The following is a 17359-nucleotide window of genomic DNA, read 5'->3' as shown; positions in this document are numbered from 1 at the left end:
TTTAGGGATGACCACTAATTTGTTATATTTTCATTATTCGAGTTACACAGAATTTTAACATAAAAATCTCCTAATTTTCATTAAATACAAATCACCCTTACCTTTCGCAGTTCAACTGTCACTTCATTTCTGTGTCTTCGCATTGTCTAAAAAGAAAAAGAAAAATCACGTATTTAAATATTGACACTGCTAGTATATAAATTTAAAATTAAAAAAATTTTCAAGTTAATTTATTAAAGATTGATTAGTTTTAGACTTTAAATAATAAACTATAGGAGGTTAAAAAGCCAAAACTCGTATCTATTCTACTTTTGTGGAGAGCAGGAGGTGGAGCTTGGGTGCCTAAGATCCATTCTCCTTTCCTAATTGTACCCAGGCTTCCTTGGGGAACTATATACTCTCCCTTGTGTACAGTCTTGATGGAACTGCCTCTTAAAGTATCACCTCTCCTAGCATGAGACTCAAACTAGGAGAATACAACTCTCTCCCTCATAACTGAATTGTGAGTTAAGTGGAAAGAAAAATAAAAAAGGGCGGCACAGGACCAGGCAGCGAATAATGTCTGTACGTTGAACTTGCTCTATTCCCAGGTCTCCGGTAACCCTACTCATTCTGTGAACTAGCCCACATTTTCCCAGTAAGTTATGGTTTTGCTTAAATCAGCAGAACTGGTTTTTGATGTTTGCAACCCATGAATTCTATCACATATCACAAATGATTCATATTTTAAAAAAGTAAACAACCCAATGTCATGGCCTTAAAATCACATGAAAATAAAAATGAAAAGTTTGGGGAGATACTTTGTATCAAAAGGTAAAGAAGTATCCTTCTAAGTTTACTGAGTCTCTATCAGGCATGTCTCAATCAGGAATTTATTGCAAGGATCAGATATCCCCTCTCCCCCTGATGTACTGATATGATGGATCATTTTATTACATACATGATAAAATTTTTACATTTTTGGAATCAAAATTACATAAAGGTTAATGGTCAGTATATTAAATACACATCCACATTCAGTATGCTATTTTATTTAATAATTTTTTGTTATGGTATCTGTCAAATTTGTTTAAACTGTAGTGATAAATTAATCCCTTTTTAGGGGGAAAAAAATCCTTGGAAACCAAATTTTAAAGTTTGTTAACTATACTGAAATATTAATCTAGATATAAGCTTATGCTTATAGATATATGTTAAATGTAAATAAAACTGCCAAACAAAATCCAAATTAGTAGCATTCATTTAATGTGATGGAATAATGCACTGATACAACTATTATCACTAACAGGGTTCAAAAGTAGAAAGACAAAGCCTTGAATCTATATTTAATATAAAATGGCAATAAATGTTTAGCAATCTTCAAATACCAATATTAATGAAATGTTATGATAACTCTGTAAGCTGTCTTTACAAACTGCACCATTGTTAAAATTTGCCTGTATGAATAGCTAACCCAATTGTTACTAGAACTGAGAAGAAAAAATATTGTCATTGCAATAACTACTACCCTTAATTATTTATGATTATAAGATGGTACATAACAGAAAGAATATCCAGATAGCACATCCCCTACAAAATATAATCAAGTTACTGCTATTCTGTAATTCACATTAAAATATTTCAGCATGGGTAAAGGTGGTGAGTTACCTTCTGAAGTACCCTAAATGAGGAATCCGCACTTCAGAGGGGGTTAGTTAACATTTGAAGCACCCATATCAGGAGTTAGCTCCCAGTTAGTAAGTGCTCGGAATATCAACATCTGAATTTAGATACTGGTTTGTTAATTAGTATAAGGGGTGTTGAAAATAATTTTGTATTGATGAAATAGAATTGTTCAAGATACATGGACTGATGGGAAATATTGTACAGGTGCCTTGATTGTTGTGTTTGCAGTTTCAGAATCTGGCAAGCCCTGCAGTCTACCTTCAGAGAAGCGTTTGAGTTTAGGCCCTCCCCCTTTGATTGTGTATCCCATCCCCACTTGGAGAATTCTGTCACCTAATCTGATCACACCTTTGTGGTAACTACCTATGGTTGAAGTTTTATTGCAAGGTGGTAATCTAGTGTCTAAAAGGGCGAAACTCCTAGAACAAGCTTGCGACTGCTTGCTAATACATGTTTGTATAGGTAGAATTTTAGCAATGGCTTGTTTTATTGTAACTCACTGGTAGTAAAAATTCTTAGGAAAAAACTTCTATTACCCACACCTATCTCTAACAGTTAAAGATCTCTTATTCACCCAAAAGCACCGTAGGAGCACACATGGCGAGTGGCCTCGGTCAGTCAGCAGCAGGTACCGACTACTACGACTACTACGACTACTACGTACGACACAAGGACCTCTGAGTTGGTCATGACTTACTCTGTGTGACTGTGCAAAAGGCTCCTCTTTAGGCTCCTCCCTTACATTCTTCCCAAGTGATCTCATCTACTGTCATGTCTTAAATTACTTTTTGATGACCCCTTCCAAAGACATATCTTTAGTTCAGCCCTCTCACTTGAGCTCCAAATCTGTAAGTACAATATTTATTCACTCAACAAAAATTTATTAAATTCACCTAAAATGTATCAGGCAATAGCCTGCATCTAGGAGACAAGTATAGAATTTATAATCTAGGACTGCGGTCGGCAAACTGTAGCCTGTAAACCGAATCTGATGGGTGGTTTTCGTAGGGCCTGACAGGAATGGTTTTTACATTTTAAGTGTAAGTGATTATATTATAAATAACAATAAGTATCTCATTAATAATCTTATTTTTGTCTCTTAGTTCCCAAAGCCTAACATATTTACTATCTGTACTTTTAGGAAAAAGTTTGCCAACAACTGGTCTAATAGAAAAGAAGGTAATAATAAGCAGTAATGTAAATGTGTTAAATGTTAAGATAGAAAAGTAAATGAAGTTCTATGTTGGAAGAAGACATGGTTAAGAAATGGCTCCCTGAAGATTAAAGTGTGTGTGTGTGTGTGTGTGTACACATGCATGTGTGTTTAGGAGCAGAGGAAAGATTGTTACAAGGCCTCATATTCAGTGTGCTTACAAATATCATACCTAGTCCCTCTCAAAAACACCCACTGCCCCCTCAAATACTACCTACTCTTCCACAAGTACTCCCAGTACGTATTAGGAAACAATACAACCATCCAGTTACAAAACCCTAACCTGGGAGATCATCCATGTCTACTTACTCTCTCATTCTTTGACAACCAATAAGCCACCAAAATAGGATTCGAACTTTCTAGCTCGGCTGCCACTATCCTAGACCAAGCTACCATCACCTCACCTGGATCACTACAGTAAGCCTCCTACCTAATCTCCTTCTATGCAGTGAATCAATTTTCCACAATGCAGTCAGTGTTCTTTTGAAATGCAAACCCACGTTATCTTGAATAAAACCTCTAATTTTTTAAAATCTGGAATCCCCCATCCAAATGACCAGGACAGCCAAACCAAAACTCCATGGACAAAATCTATAAAACTGGGTGACAAGGTAACCCATGAATTCTCAAATACAAGCAGGGTCTGGTTAAATCACCAACTGTAGATTCACATGGTATCAGCATGTATGCAGAAGAAAACAGAAAGGCAGAAATAATAGGGCAATTGAAGGACTTGATGACAGGTAAACTCAAAACCATGAAAGAGTTCAGAAAGGTTACTTGAGAATAGCTGCAAATGGAAGGGATCTTTTGCACATGCCAACAGTGTAAGGTATGATAAGGCTAGACTTAAAACTAGGGGCTAAAGTTTCCCTTCCTGGAGAAAGCCCTAAACAGAAAAGAAACTTCTGGGAGAAGAATACCAAGTAAGACAGGCATACTTGTAGAAAAGAAAAGAGAGGGTCCAGATAGAAGTGGGTTAGTGAGACAGAGCCAGATCTCAGAAAATAGGAAGCTGTATTTTCTTTTATCACTTTGTAAAAAACAATAGAAGAAGGGAGTCCAGCGTGGTAAAGCGAGAAAAGCTATCTCAACCTATCCCTTGCTTGGAAAAGCTTAGGAAAACCTATTATTAAATGAACAGAAAAGGACTTGGGTGAAATTCCATGCTATAAGAAATGGGATAATGAAGAGTAGAAAGTTGATGTCAAACACCTACAAAAATGTCAAAACAGGTAAAAACTGTATTCCAGAAAAGAATAGAAAACGTGAAAGAACATTATAAATCGGAATAAGAACAACCAAGAAATAAGGTGTTATAAATCAGGAAAGAATTCGAAAAAAAAAAAAATATATATATATATATACATATATACATATATATTTCAGAAAAAAATATTTAACCAAGAACAACCATAAGATCCAATACACAACATGTAATGCTTAAGATATACAGAACGTGCAAGGAAATAATTTTTTTTTAATAATTTTATATTTTTGTCAAACATATTTTTTTTTTCAGGACTTTATTGGGGAACAGTGTGTACTTCCATGACTTTTTTCCTAGTCAAGTTGTTGTCCCTTCAATCTTAGTTGTGGAGGGTGCCATTCAGCTTCAAGTTGTTGCCCTTTCAGTCTTAGTTGTGGAGGGTGCAGCTCAGCTCTAGGTCCAGTGGCCTTGCTAGTTGCAGGGGACGCTGCCCACCATCCCTTGCGGGAGTCGAACCAGCAACCTTGTGGTTGAGAGGACGCGCTCCAACCAACTGAGCCATCTGGGAACTCAGTGGCAGCTCAGCTCAAGGTGCCGGTTCAATCTTAGTTGCAGGGGCACTGCCCACCATCCCTTGTGGGACTCGAGGAATTGAACTGGCAATCTTGTGGTTGAAAGCCCACGCTCCAAGACACTGAGCCATCCGGGAGGCAGCTCAGCTCAAGATGCCATGTTCAATCTTAGTTGCAGGGGGCCACCATCCCTTGCAGGATGCGAGGAGTTGAACCGGCAACCTTGTGGTTGAGAGCCCACTGGCCCATGTGGGAATCAAACCGGCAGCCTTTGGAGGTAGGAGCACAGAGCTCCAATCACCTAAGCCACCGGGCCGGCCCCAAGGAAATAAATTTTTAATCAAAAAGAAATGATAGTAGACTGGCTTCCGCATCATGGTGTAGTGAGAAAACCTCGTCTGTCCTCTTAGTTATAAACTGAACAACTATAACTCAACACACAAACACTTCTGAGAGATCTACGCATTGAGACATCTAAATGTGGAAGTGTTAATGGGGTGAGCAGGGAAGGCAGGACCGGGGAAGGACAAAGATGGGAGCTGCAGGTGCAGTCTGGACTTGCCACAGCCCCAGTGAATGTGGTAGCAGTGGAGGGTCTGATTGCAAAGCCACGCAGGAGACCAGAGGGGCAGAGGAAGCATTCTGGCCTTAGTGGCAGTACACATTGAAGCTGAGCCCAGGGACACGGGCAAAGAGGCAGTGCAATGGGTTGTGGCTGCAGTCAAGCAGCTGCCATCACCAGGGAGAAAAAAGCTGCAGACGTGGAAACCTCCCCATTCCACCTCACCCCCCAGTGGGGGCAGGTCATAAAGGGGCAGAAACAACATCCCAGCCAGAGTGACCTGTACCCATGGCTAAACACAGTGGAAAAAACAAAGCTGCAGACTCAGAACTTGCCTGCCCCCTACCCACCCACCATAGAAGTGGAACTACGTAGAGGCAGCTTGTGGCTTCTGGTTGTAGAAAAGCAACACCAGTAATTCACACAACTGGAGCCCATCACCCACCACACAGCACCACAGGGGTGGTGCCCCGAGACTGAGATAATCTGGTCACAGAGGGGATACACACCTCCAGGAATATGGGGCATTTTCTACAGGTGAGGCAACACCCCCCCACAGAGATCCTGAAAGTGCAGATAAGAAAAAACAAAACCTTGTGCTACAGCACCACCTAATGGAAAATAAAAGAAAGCCCTTGACTTATCAGCTTGCTAAATGTTTAAAAGCAACAAGTCCTGAAAAGAGATTTCAGTCCCTCAAATATCCAGGCAGAGAAATAACCCATCAAATACCATGAATAACCAAGATAACAAAGTAGTTCATAAAGAAATTTTTTAAATCTCCAGAAAATAAACTCAAAGATATGGAAGATTGTGATTTAATTGACAGATAATTCAAGGCTGCAGTTCTGAAAAAAAACTCAATAAAATACAAAAAAAAAAAAAAAAACCTCAGAAAGGCACTTCAATGAGCTCAAGAATAAAATCAACAAACAAAAGGAGTACTTTACCAAAGAGATGGAAACTATAAAAAACAACCAAACAGAAATTTGGGAACTGAAGAACTCAATAAATGACATGAAGAATGAATTAGAGAGATTAAGGAATAAAGTCTACCAGATAGAAGAAAGATTTAGTGATCTTAAAGACAGAAATTTAGAAATGACTCAGGTGGAAGAAGAGAAGAGAACTGTGAGTTAAAAAAATGAAAGCGCTCTATAAAAGAAAGCTGGAAAAACCACAAATATGTGGAGATGAAACAACATGCTACTGAACAACTACTGGGTCAAAGAAGAAATAAGAGACCAAAAGCTACATAGGGATAAATGAGAATGACAATGACATACCAAAATTTGGGATGCAGCAAAAGCAGTACTAAAAGGCAAGTTTACAGCATTACAGGACTACCTCAACAAAAAAGAAAAATCTCAAATAAACAACATTTAACATTTCAACTTAAATAACTAGAAAAAGTAGAATAAAGCCCAAAGTCGGTAGAAGGGAATAAAAATTAGAGGAGAATTAAACAAAACAAAGAACAAATAGACTAAGTAGAAAAAAATTAATGAAACAAAGAGTTGGCTCTTAGAAAAGATAACGTTGACAAAATTCTGGCTAGACTAAGGAAAAAAGAAAAAAAAGACACAAACAAATAAAATCAGAAATGAAAGTGAAGTTACAAGGGACACCACAGATATACAAAGGATTATGCAAGAATACTATGCAAGACTGTATGCTACCAAATTTGGTAATCTAGAAAACAATGAATAATTCTTAGAAACATATAACCTTCCTAGTCTGAACCATGAAGAACTGGAAAACTTAAATAGACCAATCAACAGTAAAGAAATTGAAACAGTCAACAAAAACCTCCCAAAAAACAGAAGTCCAGGACCACATGGCTTCAGTAGTGAATTCTACCAAACATTCAAAGAAGGTTTAATACCTGTTCTCAAAATTTCCCACAAAATTGAACAGAGAATACTTCCTAACTAATTTTATGAGGCCAACATTACCCTTATACCTGGCAAGGACAACACAAAATAACAGGCTGATAACAGGATGAACAAAGATGCAAAAACCCTAAACAAAACACAGCAAATCAAATACAACAATACATTTAAAAGGTAATACATCACAATCAAGTGGAGTTCATTCCAGGGATGCAAGGATGGTTTGACATATGCAAACCAACTGATACACCACATTAACAAACTATAAGAAAAAAAACCACGTGATCACATCAATAGATTCAGAAAAGCATTTGACAAGGTACAACATTCGTTTATGATTAAAACACAATCAAATGGGTACAGAAGAAAAGTACCTTAACATAATAAAGGCCATATATGACAAACCCTCAGCTAACATTATACTCAAAGGTGAAAAGCTAAAAGCTTTTCCTCTAAGATCAGGAACAAGACAAGTATGCCCACTCTCACCATTGTTATTCAATACAGTACTGGAAGTCCTAGCCAGGACAATCAGGCAAGAAAAAGAAAGAAAAGGCATCCAAACTAGGAATAAAAAAGTAAATTGTCACTTTTTGCATATGTCATGATTCTATATAGAGAAAACTCTAAAGACTCCACCAAAAAAAAAACGATTAGAAACAATAAATACAGTAAAGTTGCAGGATACGAAATCAATGTACAAAAATCTGTTGCATTTCTATACCCTAACAATGAAATATCAGGAAAAAAAAAAAAAAGAGAAGAAGAATTCTACTTGCAATTGCAACAAAAAGGATAAAATACCTAGGAATAAACAAAGGAAAAGGAAAAACTGTAAGACATTGCTGAAAGACATTAAAGACAAAGAAGAGCAAAGATATTTTGTGTTCATGAATTGAAAGAATCAATATAGTTTAAAATGGCAACGTTGCCTAAAGCAAGACACAGGTTTAAGGCAATCCCCATCAAAACCCCAATGGTATTTAAAAAAAAAAAAAATTGAACAAAAAGATCGTCAGATTGGTATGGAATCACAAAAGACCCCCGAACAGCCAAAACAATCCAGAGATAAAAGAACAAAGCCAGAGATATCATACTCCCTGACTTTATACTACAAAGCTACAAAAACCAAAACTGTATGGTATTGGCAGAAAAATGGACACACAGACAACTGGAACAGAATTGAGAACCACATGTATATGGGCAACTAATTTTCGACAAAGGAGCTAAAAACACAATGAAAAAGGAAAGCCTCTGGGTGGGGGGTGGGGGGTGGGAGATGAAGGTAAGGGGGGATCAAATATATGGTGATAGAAGGAGAATTGACTCTGGGTGATGAACACACAATGGGATTTATAGATGATGTAATACAGAATTGTACACCTGAAATCTATGTAATTTTACTAACAATTGTCATCCCAATAAATTTAATAAAAGAAAAAAAAAGGAAAGCCTCTTCAATAAATGGTGCTGGGAAAATTGGAAAGCCACATGCAAAAGAATGAAACTAGACTACTATCTGACACCATACATAAAAATTAACTCAAAATGGATAAAAGACTTAAAATAGACCTAAAAAAAGACCTAAACAATAAAACATATGAGAAAATAAAGGTACTAAACTTACAGACCGTGGTCTTAGAGGGTTTTCTCTGAACTTGATCCCAAAGACAAGGGAAGTAAAAGCAAAAATAAATGAATGGGACAACATCAAATTAAAAAGGTTCTGCACAGCAAAAGAAACCATCAAGAAAACAAAAAAGTAATCAATGGAATAGGAGACGATATTTGCAAATGATACCTCCAAAAAGGGGCTAATATTTAAGGTATATAAAGAACTAATACAACTCAACAACAAAAAAATCCAATTAAAAAATCGGTGAAGGACATGAACAGACACTTTTCCCAAGAAAACATACAAATGGCCAACAGTTACATGAAAAGATGCTCAACTTCACTATCTATGAGGGAAAGACAAATCAAAACAGTGAAATACCACCTTACACCTACTAGAATGCCTACTGTCACTAAGTCAAGTAATAAGTGTGGGAGAGGATGTGGAGAAAAAGGAACCTCATACACTGCTGATGGGAATGTAAATTGGTACAGCCATTATGAAAAACAGTATGGAGGTTCCTCAAAAAATTAAGAATAGAGCTACCACATGACCCAGCAATTCCTCTTCTGGGTGTCTACCTGAAAAAACTTGAAAACATGTATTCGTAAAGATGTAAGATGTACATATCCCTATGTTCATTTCAGTGTTTTTCACAATAGCCAAGACATGGACACAACCTAAGTGTCCTTTGATGGGTGACTGGATAAAGAAGATGTGGTACATATACACAATAGAATACTACTCTGCCATAAAAAAGGATTAAATAGTGCCATTTGTGAAAACATGGATGGATTGTGAGAGTATCATGCTAAGCAAACTAAGACGGAAAAGGACAAGAACCATATTATTTCACTCATATGTGGGATATAAAACAGAAAGTAACAAACAAAACCAATAAACTCATAGATACAACAGTATAGTGGTTACCAGAGGGGAAGGGGCATGGAGGATGAAGAGGATAAAAGGGGTCAAAATATGGTGATGGAAGGAGACTACATTTTGAGTGGTGAACACATAATGCAATATACAGATGATGTACTGTAGAACTGTATACTTGAAACTTATGTGTTGTTATTAACCAATAAATTTAAAAAAATAAATGAAGATGAAAATTCAAGTGAAAGTGACAATACAGAAGATCCTAAATTCATGTAATTCGTGTATACTTGAAACTTACGTGTTATTATTAACCACAAATTTTAAAAAATAAATGGAGATGAAAATTCAAATGAAAGTGACAATAAAGATCCTAAATTCACGTAATAAGGAGTCCTTAAAGAGGAAAACCAAAGCAATAAAACACAGCAATATTAAGATATAAATTTTAAAATCCGTAATTCAAGAAAAAAATCCTGAAATTAGAAGACTTGAAATGAAATAATGAGTACACCAAGCACCTGGGAAATCAACCCAGAAAAATGAATACTGAGATATAGAAGTAAAACTCATGGATTTCCAAAAAGAAAGAGAGAGACACACCTCTGAACTTCAGGCCAAAAAAAAAAAAAAAAAAAAAAAATCTAGTGATTTATAAGTTAGATTTAATAAGTTCAACAAGGTCACAGGATACAAGATAAAAACACAAAAATCAACTGTATGTCTATCTACTAGCAATGAACATATGGGCACTGAAATTAAAAACACAATCAATACCATTTATAATCTCAAAAAAATACATAGGTATAAACATCAAAATATCTATATAGGACACATGTTGAAAACTACACAGTACTGATAAAAGAATTCAAAGATCTAAAAAAATTGAGACATAATGTAGATTGGTAGACTCAACTTGGTAAAGATGTCAATTCTTCCCACAATGAAAAATAGGTTTAACCCAACTCCTCTAAAAAACCCAGCAATATTTTTTGTAGATACAGAAAAGATTATTCTAAAATTTACATAGACACAGTCATTAGAATAACTAAGACAATTTTTAAAAATAATAATAAAGTAGGAGCAATCAGTCTAGTCTACCCAATATCAAGATTTATTATATAGCTATAGCAATAAACACTGTGTGATATTGGTGGAGAGACATATACAATGATCAATGGGACAGACTAGAGAACCCAAAATAGACCTACACAAATATGCTCAACTGATTTTTGACCAAGGTGTGAAAGCAATTCAATTGAGGAAAGATAGATTTTTCAACAAATGCTGCTGGAGCAGGTAGACACTGATAAATTATGAACTTCAATTTAAGTGTCATAATTTACACAAAAGTTAAGACAAAATGGATCACGCTTAAGTGTAAAATGATAAAACTTTTAGAAAAAAGAAAAATAAAGACATATTTGGGATCTGGAGCTAGCTAGGCAAACAGTTCTTAGGGTTGACCCTAAAAGCATGATCCATAAAAGGAATAACTGGTCAATTGGACCTCATCAAAATTAAAAGTTTTTGCTGAAAGCTTCCATGTGAAGAGGATGAAAAGAAAAGCTAAAGACAGAAAAAATATGTGCAAAACATATCCAATAAAGGACTAGTATCTAGAACATATAAAGAACACTCAGAACTCCACAGAATAAACAGGGCGAAATAAATGAAAAGACTTTATCAAAGAGGATATACAGATGGCAAAGAAGCACAATAAAACATGTTTAATGTCATTAATTAGGAAAATGCAAATGAAAACCACAATGAGATAGTACTACACATCTATCACAACAGATAAAACAAATAACTGTGACAACACCAAATGGTGATGAGGATATGGAGAAATTCATGCATTGCTGGTGGGATTGTAAAATGGTACAGCCATCTGGAAAACACTTTCTTAAAAAACTAAATATGAGACCATAGGACTGAATAACTGTAATTCTGGACATTTATCCCAGAGAAATGAAAATTTATGTTCACAAGAAACCTGTACACAATGTTTATAGCCGCTTTATTCATAATAGCCCAAACCTGGAAACAACCCAGGTATCCTTCACATCTTAAACAAATGGTGATACATCCATACTATGCGATACATCCATACTATGGAATATTATCCACTAATAAAAAGGAATGAACTACTGATACAAGCAGCAAATTGGGTGAATTTCCAGGGGATTATGAAGGAAAAAAAACCCCACCACTCCCCAAAGGTTACATACCATATGATTCCATTTATACATCATTCTTGAACTATTAATAACAAAATTATAGAAAAAGAAAAGCTATTAGTGGTTGCCAGGGGTTGAGGAAGGGTAGGGGTGGGAGGAAGCAAGCATGGCTACAAAATGGCAACATGAGAGATCCTTGTGGTGATGGAAATGTTTTATATCTTGAAGGGTACAAATATCAATATTTAACCATAGTGGTTCAAGATGTTACCATTGGGAGAAACCGGATAAAGGGTACATAGGATCTCTCTGTATTATGTTTTACAATTGCACGTGAATCTACAATTACTTCAAAATAAAGGCCAATTTTTAAAAACTGAAAAGAAAGGGTATACTTCACATCAGATGCTGAGAACAGGAAGAAGAGGTCACAACCAATTTCAATGATGCACATAATAGGGAATCAATATAACTAAAGAGAGGGTACTAAATAAAGCTAGCCACTGTTAACAAAAATAAAAACTTTCCAGAATACCAAAAATATACTGAAAAAAAAAATCACACAGAACTATTTTAAACATAAATACACAGGAATAGGAGAGAAGTAGGGTAAAGAGCTCAAAAAAACTATAACTAACTTTAGAACCATATGTAAATGAATAACATGTGTATGACAAAATTAAACTTTAAAAGAATAGCAATCCCTAAAAAGTTAAAAAAAAAAAAAGAAAACTAATGAACCTAAGTGCTTATCTAGTTGGTGGTCGAGTAACACTATTCTATGCAACTTGTCAAAATAATTTGACTGTATATCTCCATTCAACACTAAAGACAAGAGAAGTACAAAGAAAACTCTAAACTGTTTTCAGTAATCCAATTACTAGTTGTAATATTGAGATTGTTGTTTATCTGGAATAAAGGAAATGAGTAATAATGTGATATTTAAATTCTATCATTCCCAATGTCAGAGAAAACCAAGAATTTCAGCCTGGAACAAGGAGATACAGATGTATGATTGAAGAAGTTTAGCAAAACACTGCGGTGTTGATTTTGAATTGGAAATATCATTATAAATATCAAATATATGCAAAATATCTTTTTTTTAAATTCCTAAATCTGTCAAAAATACCTAGGAGCCAACTTGCAGGGGCTCCAATTGGTCATGGATACAATTAGAGTATCAATAAGAATAATAACTACAATGAACCGTACATATGATTCAGAATGAATTCAGAAAATGAAAAAATAAAAATTCGTCATCATTGGAAGGTGCTAATGAACCATCTCATTATTCTGAAAACTGATAAATGTAGAGAATCAAGCACTCATTTTACCTTTACCTAAACAATTCTTATTATCATGGGGGTAAACTACCCAATTAATAAATGAGGGGAACTTTCTCTTTAAAATAGTATTCCAGCCAATAAAGAAGGAATGATAGAATTAGAATATCACCGTTTTATAACTCCTAGTGAATTAAGAGATTTAGGCAATGTTCCTCAATGGTTGTCAACATTACAGAAAGAGACACTACTGGGAGAGAAAACCATCTCATGTGACGCACTCTTGTCCCCTCTACCCAAAATAATCTAAATCTGATTAAAAAAAAACTCCAGATTCAACAATGAATTTACAGAAAATACAGGAGAGATAAACACTGTTAAATGATACAAGAGACAAAATCCAGACTATGCACCTAGTTTCTTCAATAAACAAAATGCATGGGTAAAAAAAGAAACGTAAGATTAAAAGATTATAGATTAAAAAGGAGACTTCAAACTCATACCAACCAATCACAGTGAAGGTATAGACCTTTAGTTGCATCATGACCCAAACAAACCATTAAAAATATACAACATTTGAGACAACTGTAAATTTGATCAATGACTGGATACTTTGATAGTTTTAAAAGGAGTTATTTTTAGAGTTGGGTTTGTGTGTGGTGGAGAGGGAAAGGTAATAATGGCATGCAGTGATTTTATTTTTAGTATTATTTTAAATACCATACATAATTCTTAGTAACAAAAAATGTATTCTCGTATGTCACTTCTGGAAGACCTCATACTTTGAAAGGTTATATGTTTTATTCAAACTGGACCCTAGGTGTAACAGAAAAAATACTTATTTAATGTATTGTTGAACTCTTGTAAGTAATAAGAGGTCGGGGAGCCCGGAAGATTAAACCTAAGGGGAAAATCATAAAAGGTAAATATGTGAAAAGGACAGTATGAGGGGTAATAATCCACTTCACACTGGGAACAGAGTGTGTTAAGTCCTGGACCTGGACGCAGGACTGGAAAGCTAAGGCTTCTCATTTTAGCCAGAACCTTCAAGATGGCCAAAAGGACTTTCTCAACAGATGCAAACCTTCTCTGCAAAAAAGCAGTCCATTCGGCGCTGAGGATTAAGTAAAAGTCACCAAATATACAAGAAAATAAACCACTATACATAGAGTCATAACTAGAATCAACGGCAACAACCAAGAAGAATATAGGCCACTCCCCCTTGGAATTAGGATATGAGAATTAAGTTATGAAACATGAAATAACTACAGTAAATATTTAAAGAATAGAAAAAATGGAATTAAAAGTATCAGCAAGCCAGAAGACCAGATTTGAAAAAAACAAAAATGACCAGATTTGAAAAAAAAAAAGAACCAAAGAAAACTTTGAGATATGAAAAATAATTGTTGAAACAGTACTATAACCAAATTTAAGAATTCAACAGATGGATTTTACAGCAGATTTGATGTAGTTTAAGAGAGAATCAATGAACTATAAGGCAGGTCAGAAGAAACTATCAATTATCAAATATAAGAAGCAAAAAGATTATGAATACGGAAGAAAGAGGATACAATAAGAAAGTACAAAAGCTGTCTGGATTCCAGAAAAATAAGAGGCATTGAGTAGAAGCAACATTTAAAGAGACAGTGGTTGAGAATTTTTCCAGAACGAATGAAAAATACTGAATCACAGATTCCAGAAGCCCACCAAATTCCAAGTGGAAAATAAAAAGAAATCACAGTAATACTGCAGAGCACCAAAGAAAAAGAAAAAAGAAAAGAAATCCTAAAAACAGCCAGAGAAAAACAGATTATCTTTAAAAATCAACAGACTGAAAACTGACTTTTAAAAAATTCTCTATTGATTTTATTTGCCTTATAAATGGTTATATTTTATAGGTCTAACTTTTTAAACAAACTATAAAGTATACAGTTTTTATTTTTTAAACAGCATATCCCCATAGTTTTCCTTCCTAAAGCTTTTCAGTCATAGAAACAATTCCAGAATCACTTTAGTAAGATATACTCAATGGTTTTGACTGCATTTGTATAATTGACAGTTTACTAACATTTTGCCTTGTTAAAAACACAGGCCCTATAGAACATGTTTGTTGACATACAATTTGAGCGGGTTCTGGAGCCATCAGAAGCCTGTCAACCCAAGGTTAAGAATCTCTATAAAATAAATAATTTCAGAAAAGGACAGAATTTAGAGTGACGGAAGTATTCTACAACTAGATACGTGATGGTTGCACAACTGTAAAAATTTACTAAAATTCAAACTTAAAATGAGTGAGATGTATGGTATATAAACTGCATCTCAATAAACCTGTTTTTAAAAAATCATCTGCAATGAATATATTTATATATTTGTTCCTTGGGCTACTAACTGTTTTTCTAAGTATATCAACTGAAGCAAATGTATATTTTGGGAAGGAGAAAAAGGTAGGAGATTTTATAAGGATACAAAATTGACCTCTCAAGTGGTGATATAGTCAGAAAACTATAGCTCTGGGACAAAAAAATAAAAACCTAAAGGATATCGTGCTGATACTCAAGATTGCCACCCACTGGGTATCCATGTTTAAGGTATTCATGCCAAAGCTGATTCCTCAAAAGCAATGGAAGCCACAGGCAGTGAGAAATATTATTCAACAGGCTAAAAGAATACTAATTTTGAGCTCAGAATTCTAATAAAGGAATGATAGATTTTAAATACCACCATTTTACAATAGTTAATAAATTAATGGATCTAGACAATGATCAACAATGGTTGCAAATATCACACACACAAAAGATGACCTGATGTTATGTACCACCTAATAGAAATATTAATACCCAAGAAAATGAAAAGCAACCCATGGAATGGGAGAAAAGAATTGTAAATCATGTATTTGATAAGGGACTTGTAGCTAAGATATAAAGTGGACCCTTACAATTCAATAAGACAAGACAATTTTTAAATGGGCGAAGGATCAGAATAGACAGTTCTCCAAAGAAGCTAAACAAATGGTCAGTAAACTCATGAAAAGATGCTCAATGTAATTAGCCATCAGAGAAATGCAAATCAAAACCACAATGAGACTTACTTACTAGGATGATAAAATAAAAAAGACAGAATAAGTACTCGTGAGGATATAGAGAAATTGGAACTCTGATATACTGCTGGTGTAATTATAAATGCAGTACGTAGTCACTTTAAAAAAGTCTGGCAGTTCCTCAAAAGGTGAAACACTGAGTTACCATATGACCCTGCAATTCTACTCCCAGGTGTATACACAAGACATATAAAAATATATGTCAGCACAAAACCTAGTACATGAATGTTTACTAGCAATGCTATTCACAAGAGCCAAGAAGAGAGCAACCTAAATATCCATCAAATGATGAATGGATAAACGCAAGGTAGTATACCCATACAATGGAATATCATTCGGCAATAAAAAGGAATAAAGTGCTGACACATCCTAATAAGGTGCAAGAATCTTAAAACATTATGCTAAGTCAAAGAAGCCAGTCACAAAAGACCACATATTATAAGATTCCATTTATATGAATGTCCTGAACAGGCAAATTACAGAAAGTAGATCAGTTGTTGCTTAGGTTTAGGGAAGGAGGGTGTACGGGAAGGGTGCAGGATGGGCAGTTACTGCGAAAGGGCATAAAGTTTCTTTCTGTGGTGACGAAAATATTCTAAAATTGATTGTGCTGATGGCTGCACAACTCTGAATATACTAAAATCCACCGAATACACTTTAAATGAGGGAGTTGTATGGTATGTGAAAATGTATGTGAATTAGATCTCAACAAAAATTTTTTTTAAAGAATTATATAATACCACCTATAAGTCAGTTTTGGCAAATCAGTTAGTCAGTCAATCATATCAAGCCTCTATAGCTAACAATCAATTTACAGAAAATTCAGAGAACAGGACATATTTAAACATCATGCGATTCCAACCAGCAAAATCCAGGATAAACAACCCCAATTCTCTAACAACAAGCAATGAGGCAAAAAAGCAGGGAGGGGTGGTTCGGGAAATGGAGTAGGAACCTATGGATTTAAAGAGATTCAAGAGGCATCAACCAATCACAACAAATGGACCTTATTTAGATACTGACCCAAACAAACTATAATGTGTTTTATACACTCATGTACATGTTTGTGTGTGTTACATATAACAGACAATGGGGAAACCTGAACACTGAACTGGATATTTAATAGTAAACTACTACCATTAATTATGTTTAGCTGTAATTACATATACGGAAGCTAGATACGATAGAGAT

At 35.0% G+C, this 17359-nt stretch overlaps 1 protein-coding gene across 2 annotated transcripts in view; it reads right to left on the bottom strand.

The window, feature by feature from the left end:
• Window positions 1-17359, bottom strand: part of KPNA3 (karyopherin subunit alpha 3) — a 100717-nt gene that overhangs the window by 47481 nt on the left and 35877 nt on the right. For both annotated transcript variants that reach the window (XM_074329927.1, XM_074329928.1), the window contains exon 2: window positions 102-146. In XM_074329927.1, coding sequence (XP_074186028.1) covers window positions 102-146 — 45 coding nt within the window. The remainder of the gene's footprint in view (window positions 1-101; window positions 147-17359) is intronic.

Source organism: Rhinolophus sinicus, linkage group LG04 (genome assembly GCF_036562045.2).
Source record: "Rhinolophus sinicus isolate RSC01 linkage group LG04, ASM3656204v1, whole genome shotgun sequence".
NCBI classification, from domain to species: domain Eukaryota; kingdom Metazoa; phylum Chordata; class Mammalia; order Chiroptera; family Rhinolophidae; genus Rhinolophus; species Rhinolophus sinicus.
Note: the sequence above shows the minus strand (reverse complement) of the source record. Positions and strands in the feature narration are given on the sequence as shown.